The 16,539-nt window shown below is 46.2% G+C and overlaps 1 protein-coding gene across 6 annotated transcripts in view; it reads left to right on the top strand.

Moving 5' to 3' along the window:
* SEC22C (SEC22 homolog C, vesicle trafficking protein) overlaps nucleotides 1-9,391 on the top strand; it is a 28,483-nt gene extending 19,092 nt beyond the window's left edge. For all 6 annotated transcript variants that reach the window (XM_025461173.3, XM_025461168.3, XM_049099609.1 and 3 more), the window contains 3 exons: nucleotides 1,124-1,242; nucleotides 2,408-2,473; nucleotides 4,479-9,391. In XM_025461173.3, the coding sequence (XP_025316958.1) occupies nucleotides 1,124-1,242; nucleotides 2,408-2,473; nucleotides 4,479-4,679 (386 nt within the window). In that variant the 3' untranslated portion in view covers nucleotides 4,680-9,391. The remainder of the gene's footprint in view (nucleotides 1-1,123; nucleotides 1,243-2,407; nucleotides 2,474-4,478) is intronic.
* Nucleotides 9,392-16,539: the final 7,148 nt, after the last annotated feature.

Below are 16,539 nucleotides of genomic sequence, written 5' to 3'. Positions count from 1 at the left end.
TAAAGATGGGGTAACTTTATAATATGTATTTTGTTTTTTAACCACTTAGACAAGAGAAGCAAAATCCAGAAAATGTCAACTTGCTTATTTTTCTAGGACATTTTACTGTGGTTTGACTCACCCTATTGTCCTGAGGCTAGAATCTTTACAGGTAGCATGTTCTGTTCTAACAGGAACTTTGATAGCTCAGTGGAAAGTCTAACACACTAACAATAAGCATCAGTTGGGTTGTGGCTAGATATTTATATGTGTGTGCATGTGTGTATGTGTATGTAGGAAATGTAAGGACCAGAAGGGATGATTGTAAAAGATCATAGTAAGAGAATGGGGGTGGGGGGTGGGAATCACATTTAATTGTGTGACCCAGAATCAGTCTCAGCAGGTATCTTTGAAGAGAGAATGATCATTTATTTGTTCTAGACTTCAGGAGACAGCTTACAGCTCAAATAATCAGTGTTTCCCTCCTCTTCCCAATTATTTTAGAATTTAAGAAACTGTGTTTGCTGTAGATTGCTCCAGAAGCACAGGAGACACTGAATACTGTCCTAGTTTAGAAGCTGAGAGTTGAAGTGTATGATAGAAATGCTGTCAGAGTTTGACAACCAATTTACAAATAAAGCCATAAATTGCTTTAAATCAGAATTTCTCAACCTAAGCCATATTGACATTTTGTACTGGATAATCCTTCATTTCTGAGGGACTGTCTTGTGCATTTTAGGACGCAAGCCTTCATGGCCTCTACCCAGTAGATGCAGTAATACCCTGTTCACCATTGTTGACAACCCAAAATGTCTCTAGGCATTGCCAGATGTCCACTGAGGGGCTAATCATTCATGGCTGAGAACCACTGCTTTAAATAGAAAAAAAATCAGGCCTTGAAAAACCTGTGCTTACTCAGAGAAGGACCCCTTTCCGAAAGAACTCACTTAGGATTCCCAGATCCATTCTGTCCTTCATTTCTTGCCTTTTTTGCTAACAGCAGCTGCTTTTAATTAATATGTTTGTAATTCTGTGTTTATCATACTGAGCCTTTTATTAATGGAGGTCTAGTTCATGTCTCTGTTGATTTTTCTTTCATATAGAAATTATTTTCACTAGACACTTATTTTTTTTAATTGTGAAGCTCCTAATTTTCGAATGGAACCGGTGACAGCCCTAGGCGTCCTCTCGCTTATTCTCAACATCATGTGTGCTGCTCTGAATCTCATTCGTGGGATTCACCTCGCAGAACATTCTTTACAGGTAACCCTTTTTATTATAGTTTAAATTGAAGGTCCTATGATGGAAGAAACTGGTAGAGATACACTTTATAAGATTATTATGCACAAAGATTTCAAAAATTTTTCATTAAAATTCGATTTTTATGTTACAGTTTATTCTTTATAGTAGGTTGAACAGATATGAAACTTGCTCCTTTGTATCTGTTGTCCTAGAAGCCAAAGGGGCCCGCCGGAGGAGTGGGTGAGAAATAGCGAAATAACATGCGACAAGAACATCTGTGGGGCCCCAGGAATCACTCCAGGGGCCTAATTGCTCAAGAGCAAATTAGGTTCTCAGACCTTGAAGTTCAGGCTGTTTCTCCCTTAGGAAAAGTTGCCCCCTACTCTGATTTATATCATGCAGATGGCACTTTCCCTATGTCTTTGTCAGGGGACTCTAGCACAAGGAAGTTGATTTGGCAGTCTGCTCCAATCAAAGCAGCTTTCTGTTTCAGTGGTTTTAAAATATATTTTTAAAAATTTTCAAGTACTTAAAAACTCTTAAGTATAGAATCATTGTGGGCATAAACAGATAGATAGTGCTTTTAAAAATAGAGCCATAAGGCTCACACCTACAACTGTGATTGCTAAGGTCTGAAACACAACTGCTGTTGAGTCTCAGGAGACTTGTGTAGACTGACCTGTGTGGAGTGTGTTACCACATCCTGTCTTTAACCAATGTGTGCTGTGGTTCCCACTCTTATTTTTTATGATTATTCACACCCAGATACTTAACAAGTATCTGTATGTACTAGAACAGATGTCTGGCCCACAGGAGGGTAAAGTAGAGTGTGGTGACATCACTAGGAAGGTAGCAGTATCTAGGAGGTGGGCAGAATTAGGGAAGATGAAGTGAAGTGCTGACAGATGAGTAGGATTTTAAGAGGTAGTTGTGTTCAGGGGCATTCCAGTTTGGGGCTTAGCTCAGATCCACGGGGACATGAGGGTGTGTGGTGTGTGGTGTGTCCAGGCTGTTGAAACAGTTGCCTGCCAATTCCCCATTCTGGTATATAAACAGGGAGTTAGGCCTCCCCAGCCAGGGTTTTGTATTATCAACCATACCAGAGCAAATGAGGTGCAAAGCGCTTCACCTCCTAGTGTTTCTTTTCATCTGAATATTCATTTTCTTTTTGTTTTCTCTGTTTTAGGTTGCCCACGAGGAAATTGGAAATATCTTGGCTTTTCTTATTCCTTTTTTAGCCTGTATTTTCCAGGTGGGTGAAACATTGATATTTTGGTGAGTGGGTTGAACCCAATGGCCTTATTTTGTTCTTCTGTTGAAACCCTCAACATGTTTCTGGATGTGGTTTTGTTCCACCAAGGCATGCCATGGACAATGCCACGGCCTTATTGGAGGGACCTTAGGCCCATCCTGCCTAGACATCTCATTTTACAGAGGAAGAACATTGGGCTCAGAAAGAGAAAGCCACTTGCCCTAGGCCACAGAGCCTTTGACAATGGCTGAAAAGAATCCAGGAATTTGGACTCAACTCCCAAAAAGGGAGGGATGTGATTACTGTGGGAATGAGTTGGGCATGACTAATGTGAGGCAAGGTCTTACCTATTGTCAGGGTAGTTCAAGTATAGAAACATCCTTCTGCAGAAGTAACAACTATTTATATGTGCTTTTTTAAAAGAACAGGACTAGGTTAAAAGAATATTTTTTAATAGTGATGTCATTTGACTCAAATCTGTCCTTAGGAACTGAGACAAACATTACAACATTAACTAGTGGGCTTTATTACTTAGTTATTTTCAAATAAGCTGCATACTTAGGGGCTTTTGAATCCCTTATAGGCAGAGTTAATTCTAGTAAAAAACTTTACTGTAATTTTCTTTCCTCATCCTCCTCAAAGGCTAGGATTTTAGGGCTTTCTCTACATTCTTAAGCCTTTTTTTTTCTTCTTTCAATTAAAATTTCTGTTTTCAGGGCGCTTCCTCTCTCTTCCATATCCATCCTAGAATGGTCTATTTTTTTTTTTTTTGTAAGAATAATATGATTGTGCAAAAAGAAATTGTCAATCCAGGACTGAAAATGCACTCATTTTTGAGAAATCAAGTTTCTAAAACCTTCGGTATTGCTATTTGAGGTGCCCTAGAGCCTGTATTTCAGGGCCGTGGGGGTCTTACCCCTTGGCCTCTGTTCCCTCAACTGCATTCATACTTGGATAGCTCTTTCATTTTTTTTTTCTTTTTTCTTTTTTTTTTTTTCTTGGATAGCTCTTTCAGTGGGGAACTCTCTCCTACTCATTGGAGCCTGAGCCTTTGTTGAATTGCTCTGTGTTTTGAGAACGTGCTTGTTTTTTTCTCAAGACTGAACCAAAAAGCTACTTTTTTCCTTTTGCAGAACAAGACTGACCCCTTTTCTTATGATAACCCTATACTAAATGTTGGTCACTCTCCCAGCTATGAGACTTTTCCTGGTGTCAGAGATGTTTTTAAAGACATGATAAGGGGGATGTCTAGGGAACACTGGTTCCTGATGTAGTTGTAACTCAGGAAAAACAAATAGTAAAAGCCTGGGCCCTTTCACTGGCTTACCTGCTTGTCCTGACTCCTCTGAAAGAAGAATCCGGCCAGAGGCCCATAAGTCTTTTTTTTTTTTTTTTTTTTTAGGCCCATTAGTCTTTTTTTTTTTTTTTTTTTTAGGCCCATTAGTCTTATTGGAGTGTATGCCCTGGCTCTCTTTCCCTTAGCTGCATCTCTTCTTTCTCCACAGCCCACAACTAGGGGATTTCTGTCTGTATTTCTTAAATTTTTTTTTTAAGATTTTATTTATTTGAGAGAGAGAATGCATGAGCAGGGTGAGGGACAGAGAGAAGGGAGAAGCAGACTCCCCCCCCCCCCCCCCCCCCCCCCCCCCCCCCCCCCGAGCAGGGAGCCCAATGCAGGGCTTGACCCTAGGACCCAGTGATCATGAACTGAACTAAAGGCAAATGCTTAACTGACTGAGCCACCCAGGAGCCCCCTATCTTAAGTGTTTTAAAGAGTGTCCTGTTCTCATTCCTCCTGTGACATCTGTTTCACTTTTCTTCTCTCTTCTGAATCTCCACTTTAATCCAGTGATTAACAGCACTTTACCCAGCATGTCCAGGTTCCATTGTAATGAATTCGGTTTAATAAGCTAATGTGCTTGCAGGTGCAAGACGTGAATCTTGTATCCAACCTATGGCCATTTTGTCATCTCTGATTGGATTGTCTCTCATGATGTCGTTTCAGTGTTATTTGTACCTGTTCTATAGTCCAGCCAGGACTATGAAGGTGGTGCTGCTGCTGCTCTTTATCTGCCTGGGCAACATATACCTGCATGGGCTGAGGAACCTCTGGCAAATCCTCTTCCACATAGGAGTGGCTTTTCTGTCTTCGTATCAGATACTGACCAGGCAGCTTCAGGAGAAGCAGGCTGACTGTGGAGTTTGAAGGCGACACTGTGTGATTGATGGATCTTTTGGCTTTCTTAGGAGGGTCATCTGTATTTCCCTTCTGGCTTCTCAACCTCACCTCAAGTTTCCACCCTTGAAGTTCCCTTCGATCAAAAACTGGCTGAGACCGAAAGTTGGGGATTTTTAACAGGTGCAGTAGAAGGCACGAGGTGGCTTGATTTCCCAGTCCTGGTTTTGTGCTGAGCGTTACTGCAGAATCTCCAGGTCAGCACATCTTAGGACAGCAGAACCTGGGGGCTCACTCACAAGGAGCATTATGGAAAGATCAAAACGGAATTGTTTTGGTCTTTTAAACCGAATGATGCAATAAACCACTAGATTTATTAACACTAGTTTTAGTAACTGGCGGTTGTCTCTGAGGAATCACTTTAAAACCCGTATCAGCTTTTCAGTCTAAATGCGACTTGGTTTTTTGTAGAGGGTCAATACAGGGTGAATTAAAAATTTTAAAATATGGTTCAGAAATATAAGCTAGATCAATTTTGTTTACATTTTTTGATAACTTAGGTCTGATATGATACCTTTAGAATATTTAAATATATTTTGGATATAAATTGAACTTATCTTCATTTAGGGAAAGGACAAACTTAAGCTGAGAAAATGGTTAAGAAAAATGAGTTTATTTAATTTATATATAACTTTTTATGGTGGTGGGGCTGCGTGGGTACAGAAATGTTTTGTATTTATTTGCAGGGTATATCTGAACATCTTAAAAATTGAGTAACAGTGCTACTGGATCATAGCTTATAAGCATGAGCATGAGCTTAAAAACCTGAGAATTTCAGGATTCTCTGCAGTGGGCCACAGACTGGAGTAGGTGAATCACATGGATTCACATACTGGTATTTTACAGATGCAGGTGGTATTAAAAAAAAAGAAAAGCTGTTGTCATCAGTCTTGTACATGGCAGCTGAGTTCCTGTCATTTTAATGATGATCAATGCCTAACCTGTGTACCTGTTCTAAAAAGCCCTCCCAAATTAATTGCTTTCTGCACCTTTCCCATTCATCTTAATTAGATCGAGGGCCTCATTCTTTATGAACAGGAGTTAAGTAGGTGTTAACTTTTTAAAAGTTTCCTAAAGATATAATTATCTCTGTGCTCTGCGAAGTTGCTTTTCTTTTCCCATTGTCAAAATAGTTGATTGATCACAGCTTTCCAAAATGTGGCTCTGAGTAAGATCTCTTAGGTCTCCAGAAATTTCAGCCTGGGTTGTCCAGTAGCATTCAGGAGGCCATATTGCGAGTTTGCCCTTTGGATTCTTCTTGGAATTTGAATAGCTCAACCGCAATTGCATGGGGTATCAGGTTGAATTATGTGGTCTTGATAAATTAAAAAATCTGCTTTGATAGCTTTTAAAAGTTGAAAACCATCGCAAGAGTTATTGAGTATGTGGGGAAAGCAAGAATATAATTTTAGGGAATTCAGTTGTACTTGGTTGTTATTGTTAGCGCCTTGCTATTGAGCTACCTTGATGTCACTTTAAGAAAAACAAGTATATGTGACTGGAAACTGTTGGGAAAATGTTGCCACAGTCATTTCATTTTCTTACAACTTTCTATTTTCAATCAAACAAAACATCTGGATGTGAAAGGTATATTGGCAGCATTCTCAGATGTCAAGTTCACAGTTGTCTCTCCTTTTATCCTGCACCTGCATAATTTTCTGCACACCCAACAGGTGAATCTAAAGGTTTTCTGGGACATAATTTTGAAGAGATAGTAAAATAGAATGGGAAGCCAAGGACTTTAAAAATTGATAAGAGCAGCTTACAAGTGAATTGTGGATTTTTGGGTTTTTTTGAGCCCGAGTGTTATTGATATCGCCGTGTTGCCCTGTATCCCCAGATGCTCATGTTCTTGGGGTCTGAGCCTGTGATCCACATTCAGCAGGCAGTAGAGAACCATCCCTGAAAAGGAGTCCCTCCTGGTCGATGCTTCCTGCACTGGTGGAGATGTTTCTACACTTGGTTGAATGTGGTTTTCATCCATAAACATCTACATTGATTGAATTTTGCAAACAAAAGGGAAAAGGTACATTAGACAAACAGTACAAAATAGTGACCACATACACATTGTTTATCTAGAATCCAGGTTGAAAGAAGCCTCAGCTCACTGGAGGAAGAGACAAGTGATAGGAAAGAAGTTCTGGGGATATTGTCCAAGGGAAATCCCAGGCTTGGGGTCGACCTGTTCAGGCCTGGAGTTTTGTGGCTCCCTGTGTCATATCATCCTTGTTGCCAGAAAGCTGGCCTCCCATCGCAGGAGTCATCCTCACTACCCCACAGACTCACTGTTCTAGCACTTTGTTTTCTCAGTGATATCATGCTACTTGCCCAGCTGACCTCACAGGGATAGATCTGGGAATAGATGAAATAATGTTGAAAACAAACCTTCGAAGTGCCTTCTGCGAACAGATGCTGCAAGATCTTGAACATTGGAGTACATTATTCCCATCGATTGTATCAGGCTGGGAATGTGGCTCAGTGCTCTTGACCAGGGTTTCCCAACCAAGGGGCCAAGACCAGAAGGGTTCTCCCTTCCCCAAGCATGCTGGTCAAAGAACATGCAGACTCTGGTTTTCATTTCCCTGGGCTAGTCCTACTGCGATGAGGGTCATTCCTGATTTCTTTTTCCTGGGTGGAGACAATCAGGGGTGTGTTGGGGGTGGCACTTCTCAGTATGGAGGCCCCATTGCTGGCAGCAGGAGGAATGTGACCAAAGGCCCCTGGTTTTGCTTCTCAGGCCTGCACCCCTGTTAGCTGTGAACTCTGTTGTAGGCACTGTGAAGCAAAGCCCACCATTTTTAAAGTTCATTAAGGGGTGGGAAAAAGGGCATCAAGAGATGAAAACATTCAATCTCATTTCTGTCACCTCACCTTGAGCTCCCCGTTCTTTTCCTAGGTGCTTCCCATTCTCTAGGACTCCTCTGCCTCTCCCCATGTCTGTCCCACACATTCCAGCCCTGGAGGCAGAGGCTGAAACTGGAATCTCCAGAGGGATGAGAAGGCCACCTTTACTTGTAGCTGATGGGGTGCGTGCAGGAGCTTCAGAGTGGGAACAGATGGCTTGAGGCCCAGCCCTTTTCCTCTGTGCCCCCAGGAACTTTAACACACACTTAGGAGTCTGTGCTCAGAGAGGAATGGCACTTTGGTGGTCAGCACCGCTCAGAGTCAGCGGTGATAGCCAGCAGGACTGGCTGTTTGGGGCGCAGCGAGCGGGGCACAAGTGAGTGGCAAAGCCAGGGGCCCTCAAGTGGCTGCCCCTTGGCAGCTGGGGCAGTTGGGGCCACATACTGCACCCTCATCCAGGGCCGCTGGGGGCTGTTCCTTGAAGGAGTCAACCTCTCACTGTAACGTGCAGGATAGGTGGCCCTCTGGCGCCTGCTGCTATGCGCACACAGCAGCGCAGGTGAGGACCAGCAAGCATGGCAGTGTTTGCAGGGGATAAGATGCACGCCCCCTGTTCTGGTGTTGCTCACATTCCAAATGTTCCTACTCAGAATCTGCCCAGGTGCAGAGAAGCTCTGCTGTGTGCTCTGTTAATGGTGGAGGAAGAGAGAGTAGATGTGCCCTGGAGAGATGGAGGAGGCCTGGGGATCGGCTTGACCCTGAGCTAGGGGTCCTGTGCCACTGTGGGCCAGTCCGGCCCAGGGGCCCTAGTGTCCTCAGCTGGCAAGTGGTGGCTCCCCAGCATGCTGTCATGAAGATAAAAGCCTGGTGGAGGAGGACACGGAGTGAATCCCTCGTTCATGTGCAGGTAGAGAAAGCCTTTCACCCGATACAAGGAAATTCATGCTCTAGGCAGCACAGTGTAGCCATGTCTTCCAGCTTTTACAAAAAGGGGGCATTTTCTTGACACTGCAATGTAAACTAAACAGACTCATTCTTTCACTTTCAAAGGCCATGTGGCCTCTGTTTCCCCTTCTTTAACCTGCCTCTTGCTCTCCAGTCACAGAGCTCTTGGTACTGTTGGCGTTGGGCCCTTCAGGATCCAGGGAGGCCAGTTCTGCTGGTTGGACCAAACCTCAAGGGCCCTCCCTGACCCACATGAGGAGAGCTCTGATCCTCCCATCTGGGAGCAGTGATGTCAGACCTCTGTTGCTGGGGAAACGTCTTGGCAGGGAACCTGTGGAAAAAGGCTTGTCAGTAATATCTGGGAATGGCCGGATATGGAAACATCTGCCCGTGTGTACCGACGACAGAGCTGCTGTCCACAAGCGCCTTTTATTTAGGATAAAATGATCAAATCCATTGTTCTTCTAACCTGTGCTTGGTACATATGAGCTTCTTTAACCCTTATGTGATTCTGGGGTTACTTCAGAAGTATTATTTAATGGATTATTCCTATGACTTGACCCCCCAGAATTCGGTTTTATTTAATAGACTTTTCTACTAAGAGTATAAAGACTGAGGCTGATGTAGCCAGGGCAAAACCATTTATTTCACATATTTATTCTGGATGCTTGCTGTCCATGTTGTACTAGCTTCTTACTGTTTTCATGTAATAAGAAAGATCTATTTTGAATAAACAACGGGTATGTTTTAACAAACTCTCACGCAGTCCTAAGGCCTAAACTTGTGTTAATGTATGTAAAGAATATTGTATAGCCATTTATATACTATGTATATATACGTTAAATAAGGTGGCTTCAGAAGTGAGAGGAGAATAAATCTAAGGTGCTTATTAACTTGCGTGTATGCGTGTCAAAAATTCTGAGTGACAGGTCTGTTTCGCTAGAGGCCGTGATGTGGGCACGGCATAACGGAGGAGGGGGGATGTTGAGAGAAGTGGAATTCAGGTCCTCCTGTCCAATGTCCAGACAGGCGCACCCGCCTCAGTGCTTAGCACTAATCCCTAGACTCTGGAATACAATCATGGGTCCAGGAAAGACCTTGGGAAAGCCAACTTAGCAGTCACAGAGCAGCCCTGGGGGCAGGGAGGCCTGCCTTCCTTGCAAGCTGTGCTCCTGCTGATGTATATGCCTGTGAGCCAGCACTTACCCTGCTCTAGGCTCTGAGCTCTGAGTCCCATTTAGTTTTCCTCTCCCAGGACAGCGCCCCGCCACAAAATGGCCAGCAGGAGGCGCAGCCACCAGCAGTGGGTCAGGCTCGGGCCCAGGGGACTGCACCCTTTTGCAGAGGACCTTTCTACAGCAGCTGTCCCAATTCCCAGAAAGGAAACACACACACCGGCCTCTCCTGCCCGTATCCTAAACACACTGGGGGAAGGCATGCTCCAAGCTTCTCTCCACCATCTGTCCTGAGCAAAAAACTTTGGGGAGAGGGCAAAAGCTTCCAAAATAAACACTAAGTTCTCGGGTTCTGGGATTTGGGAGTTGGCAGAGCCTTTGGATACCACATGGTTCAACCCCCATGTTGCTCGAGAGGGGAAGCTGAGGCCTGTCTCAGGGAGCCAGTGACTGTGCAGCCGCTGGCCCCTGGGCTGGGAAGAAGGTACTGTATGCATCAGTAGCACCGCCAAGAGGAATAGGGGATCTTGGCCCATGAAAGATCCCCTTTCTGTGCCAGGAGGGCTGGGTGCCAGTTCAGGCTGATGAATTGCCTTCCTCTTTCTTGGGCTCTCCCTGCTAATGGGGCCAGGGAGCAGGAGTGCTATGTGACAACTGCCAAACATCCTTGAGTAGTGCCAGTGGAGGAGTGAGGCTCAGAGGGGAAAGGGGCCCCCCTGGGTGCAGCTGGCAAGGTAGTTCTGCAGTCAGCTCTCAGATGTGACTGGGTTGGATGTGCGAGGCAAAAACTGTAAAGTTCAATTGAAGAACAGGATAGAAAGTATCTTTGTGATCTAGGATGGAAAAGTGCTCTTAAATAAAAATGTTACTGGTGCAACCCTGAGGCAAAATGATTGATGAACTTTACTATGTGCAAATAAGGATGTCCTGAGCAAAGTTAAACGAACAGGAGATCTTTAGAATGTCTGAAACCAAGAGGGATTACTATATCAGCAATTCTTGTAAGTCAACAAGAAAGACAGTGACCTCAGTAGAAAAATGAACAATTTGCAGGAGAGAAAACCCAAAAAGCTAATATGCATAAGAAGGTGTTTAAATTCATTAGAGAAGACCCAGAGAAATGCATACTAAAACAACAGCAAGATATCACCTTATGCATATTAGTTTGGCAAAACTTAGCTGGATGGCACCAAGTGTTGGAGCATGTGAGAAGATATAGGACGTCATGCATGGGCAGTTGGAAGGCAACCCCACAGTCATGGGCTGTACTGTGCCCTCCCCCAAATGCATATGTTGAAGTCCTGACCCCCACTCCAATACCTCAGAATGTCTGCATTTGGAGATAGGGAGAAGATGGTCATCTGCAAGCCAAGGAAAGAAGCCTCAGAAGAAGCCAACCCTGCCAATACTGAGATCTCAGCCTTCCAGCCTCCAGACCGTGAGAAAATAAATCTGTTATTTAGAGGTACCTGGGTGGCTCAGTTAAACATCCGGCTCTTGGTTTTAGCTTAGGTCATGATCCCAGGGTCGTGAGATCGAGTCCCATGTGGGGCTCCTCTGTGGAGTCTGCTTGAGATTCTCTTTCTGCCTGTTCTGCTTCTGCTCTCTCAAAATAAATAAATCTTTTTTAAAAATTTCTGTTGTTTAATCCACCCAATTTGTGGCACTGGGAAGTGGTGGCCCTGACGAACTAATATGGCTATCTCCCCAAATGTAGTGTGCACACACCTCATGCTGTGGTTACTTCGCTCCTGGTTCTATGTCTCTGGGAAATTCTCACACAGATCCTTAAGAGGACACGTATGAAGTTAAATTTTACAGAAGCATTGTTTGTGTTGGTAGAAAGCAGTCTTTGTGAAGATGTGGTATATATAGGCAAGGGAATATTACTCAGCCATCAGAAAAATGAAATCTTACCATTTGTACCTGATGTGGTTGGAACTAGAGGGTATTATGCTAAGTGAAATAAGTCAATCAGAAAAAGACAATTGTGTGATTTCACTCATATGCGGAATTTAAGAAACAAAGCAGGAGCACCTGGGTGGCTCAGATAATTAAGTGTCTGCCTTCAGTTCAGGTCATGACCTCTGGGTCCTGGAATCAAGCCCCACATGGGGCTCCTGACTCAGTGGGGTGTCTGCTTCTTCATTTCCCTCTGCCTCTCCCTGATGCTCCTGCTCTCTCTGTCTCTCTCTGTCTCAAATGAATGAATAAAATCTTTTTAAAAAAGAGGAGCATAGGGGAAGGGAGGGAAAAATAAAACAAGATGAAATGAGAGAAAGGGGGTAAACCATTAGAGATTCTTGATCATAGGTAACAAATAGAGTTGCTGGGGTGGGGGGGACGAGGTAACTGGGTGACAGGCATTAAGGAGGGCACGTGATGTAATGAGCACTGCGTGTTATATAAGACTGATGAATCACTGAACTCTACCTCTGAAACTAATAATACACTATATGTTAATGAATTGAATTTAAATAAATTTTTTTAAAAAGGAAGCAGCCTTTGTGTCTACCATGGGCAGATAAAGTGTGCAGGCTCAGCATGGAGCACCACACGGCAGGCAGGCAGAAGTACCGGATTTAGATGTAATGTAGCAGCATGGATGGATCTTCAAAATGTTGAGCCCAGTAGAAGAATAACATTTATATGATTAGAAATACATGCTCACAAAATGACAAAGTATTTTGAAGAATCTGTTTTATTTATTTTTTTAGATGGAAGCTTTCTTTCTTGTTTTTTAAGGATTTTATTTATTTATTCATGAGAGACAGAGAGAGAGAAACGCAGAGACCCAGGCAGAGGGAGCAGCAGGCTCCATGCAGGGAGCCTGACATGGGACTCGATCCCGAGTCTCCAGGATCACACCCTGGGCTGAAGGCGATGCTAAACCGCTGGGCCACCCAGGGATCCTGAAGAATCTGTTTTAAAAGATACATGTTACATACATTTGCACGGTTGCCTGCAAGGGGCCTGGAGCATGGGAGTTAGGGATTAGAGATAGTAAAGAATTTGAAGAAAAGCGAGAATTCTCGCTTAGAGTCAGCAGTTAGGTGTGAGAGCCCTGGGTGACCGGGGGGCCTGCACTGCCCCCGGAGGTCTTGCCCTGGCTGTGCCCAGGCCTCACGGGGCTTGAGGCTGAGAAGACCTGGCTCTGCGAGGCTCTAGCCCCAAATGCTGCCAGAGCGTTTGAGCCTCCAGGCTTTGCCAGTGGGCGAGGTCGGGGAACCGTGGCCGAGGCCAGGGCCTGTCATGGTCAGGGAAGACTTCTGGAACACGTTGGAAAGGGGAAGGGCAGAAAGCACAGAGGAGGGATCTCAAGAGAGGAAAGTACATGGGTGAGCCAGCTCTGGCCACCGGGGACTCCCTCCTTCCCAGATTCTCACCGTCTGACCAGTAGTTTCCTGGCGGAGACTCTTTTCCCACATGAGGCACTCAGCTGAAGGACTGTCACGGGGGATCCTCAGGGAGAAGGGAACAGCTGCAGGAGGGACAGAGGTGCCCCCAAGGCGAGGCCTTCCTTCCTCCCACCCCTGAGACAGCCTGTTCTGGCCACAGAGTTGACAGACAGCAGGAGCCTGGGGAAGCCGGATGGGACGGGGTCTGGGAGGGTGAAGCTAACCAGGACCACCATCGCCCCGAGGGGTTATTCTAGACACATCTTCTGAGGCCCCAGGGGTAAGAGCAGGGGCCAGAAGCAAGGAACACAGGGCTAACAGCAGGATGAACTTTCTCACAGGGCTGGCCAACAGGGCTCGGGGGGCGGTGAGCACGCCCCTGCCAAGGTGTGCAAACGGAGATGCCACGTGTCCGGTGGGACCTTGGAGCATGCTCCGGCCCCGTCTCGGAGGCCCGACCTCTGTCTGGGTGCTGGTGTCCGCGGGGACATCTGCCTATCTTCTCTAGTGACCCCCGTGGCGTCCATCCCATGGGGCGAGCCAGATGCCAGTTGCAGGAAACAGCCTGTGCCAGCTCCTGTTGGAAAGAGTAAATATTAGTCTTTTCAAGAGCTGCCTGTTCTCTGTCACTTGGCACCATCGAAGACCCTGGGCTGGGATTTGCAGGGGTGGGGGAAACTTCTCGGTTCGCACACCCGGATGGCATCTGTGGGCCTGACTGGTCGCTGTTGCAATGGAAGGCCCAAGAAGCAAGGTTCCCCGTGTCCAGGCGAGCAGCCCCTCCTGGTCACCCAGGGAGCAGCGAGCCCCCGGCCCCAGTATGTGTCTCTTCCGTACTGCTCAGGCTGCTGCTGCAGAGGCAGGGGCTACATGTTTTGACCTGGATCTTAAGCTCTTGAGCCCTGGCCCTGGTGCATATAGTTTACAGTCCTCTGATTTTGCTGCATTAACGGAAAGGGGAAGTGGCTTGTCCTACTCCATTCTCACCTCTTTGGGGAGACGTCCTCTGACCACCCCAACTCACAGAGAACCCCCCCTCTCTAGCCCCTCATCTTGCCTTCTTCCTTCTATAATTTTCCTCATTTATTTTTCTGTGAGCATCAATAGTTATTTTTTATATTTTATTATTGGAGTATAACTGACATACAATGCTAGTTTTAGGTGTACCACCTAGTGATTCCACAAGTCTTTTTTTTTTTTTTTTTTAAGATTTTATTTATTTACTCATGAGAGACACAGAGAGAGGCAGAGACATAGGCAGAGGGAGAAGCAGGCTCCTTGTGGGGACTCCATCCCAGGACCCCAGGGTCACGACCTGAGCCAAAGGCAGACGCTCAACCCAGGTGCCCTGTGATTCCACAATTCTGTACATTACTAGGTGCTTACCACAATATGTGTCACCATCTGTCACCATAAGTTATTACAATATTATTGACTATCTTCCCTGTGCTATACCCTTCATCCTCATGTAACTTTCCTCATTTATGATCTGACTCCTCCATTAGGGGCTCAGCTCCATGAGGATGGGGCCTTGGTCACTCTGTCTATATAGTAAGTGCTCAGTAACTATTTGCTGAATGAATATTATGGCATCTATACTTTGAAAATATTAAAGCAATATAATTCTTGGGATGTCTGGGTGGCTCAGTGATTGAGCATCTGCCTTTGGCTCAGGTCGTGATCCCGGGTTCCTGGGATCGAGTCCCGCATTAAGATCCCTGCAGGGAGCCTGCTTCTCCCTCTGCCTATGTCTCTGCCTCTCTCTCTCTCTCTCTCTCTGTGTCTCCATGAATAAATAAACAAAACTTAAAAAAAGAAAAGCAATGTAATTCTCATCTCCTGCCCCCTGCTATTGTATTCCCCTGGAACCACTCCATCGTTATGACCCAGGGGATGGGTGGGGTGGGAGAGGGATGAATGCCATCTCAGGGAGCAGGAAGGAAGGATGGGGAGGGAGGGAGGAAAGCCCATTTTCAGCTGGCAAGTGGCAAGACAGAGAAGGAGAAGAATCTCTCACACAAGTCCTGTTGTCATTCTCTGGGATGAGATCTTGAGGGGAAAAAACCCTAACCGGTGAAAATAGAGGGGCATGTGTCCCACTCTGCACTTGGAGTCAGCTTCCCACGGAGCCTGTGCCCCTTAGGTGGCCTTACTAGGGAAAAATGATAGAACTGTGGATCTGATGGTGAGAAAGTCATAGTGAGCATCACCAAGGCCCCTCTCAGCTCCCAGAGGCCTGGAAGGGATATGGAAGCTCCTGTGTGCTCCCCACAGCATGAGGAGGACAGCTGAATCAGAGAGGGTGGGCCTGGCATGGTGGCACTGCCACGGCTAATGGGTGAGGTGAGGGGGCTCACACCCAGTGCTGGATAGAGGCTTGGCGGAGGGGAGAGTGAGCCAAGGTGGGGCTGGATCTGCCAGGGCAGGCCGTGGGGCCTCAGCCAAGAGAACAGCCTGTGATGGATATGGCCGCGTATCCATAAAGAGACCCTAGTACAGAGGTGGCACAAGGAAGGACGTTCATGCAGGGCTCCTATTCTCTGCCAGAAGAGGCTACCTGTCCTGGACTTGCTGCCTCCTAGCCTACTGACCTTCTTTTTCCAGCTCCTACAGGAAGAGCCCATTCCCCACTTCAGTTGTCACCTTCTGCCCAGTTCCTCTGAAGCCACTGTGTGGGACACCTGCAGGAACCCACCTGACAACTCACACATGGAAGTATGCCGACGTGGGCAGCCCTGGAGCCATAGATGGTGGGAGCCAGGGGCGAATGCTGTCCTGACCCTTGGGAGGACGCTCCTGAGCTGTCCTGCCTGTTCCTCGTGGAGGATCAGAGTGGTGACCAGCACAATAACCGACCTTCACTTTGGCTTTCCCCATTTTCCTGTTTCACACTTCTCTGTCCCCCGTTCCTATTTCCTGGGCACAGACTTTTGTCTCAGGCTCTCTTTCTGGGGACTCAGGCTACAAGGCCACCTGAGCCTCTGCGCTAGAAATCATATATTGGCACCCGGCCTCTCTCCCTGCCCCTTCCATATTCCCATGTGATGCAGGGGTTACAGGGCCGAAGGCTACATTCCCCAGCCTGCTTGCTGCTAGGGATCTGGATGCCTCGGCTCTGCCAGAGGGAAGCACCGCAGGACAGAGTTGGAAGGCAGAAGGGAGGCGAAGGCCATTCTCCTTCCAGCGTGCAATCTGACAGACATGAGTTTTTGCAGCAGCAGGACACCGTGTTCCTTCCACTTTCTTGTCACCGGCTTACTGGGTGGGCAGCTAGGATATTGGCAATCATTTCCTGCGAGGTGGCAGCTGGGGGAGGGTGACCTACCACAGGGCAGAAGCGTGCCCTAACTTCCATTTCTCCAAACCTTTCTATGTATAATTCCCTACATTAAATGTCTTCCTGCACAAAACACCCAGAGTGTTTTCTGTTTCTCCCACACTTAATTGGGCTTCCTCACCTCTACCTTA

The sequence above is a fragment of the Canis lupus genome, chromosome 23 (genome assembly GCF_003254725.2).
Source record: "Canis lupus dingo isolate Sandy chromosome 23, ASM325472v2, whole genome shotgun sequence".
Taxonomy (NCBI): domain Eukaryota; kingdom Metazoa; phylum Chordata; class Mammalia; order Carnivora; family Canidae; genus Canis; species Canis lupus.
The sequence above is the reverse complement of the archived record's forward strand: the minus strand, read 5'-3'. Positions and strand labels throughout refer to the sequence as shown.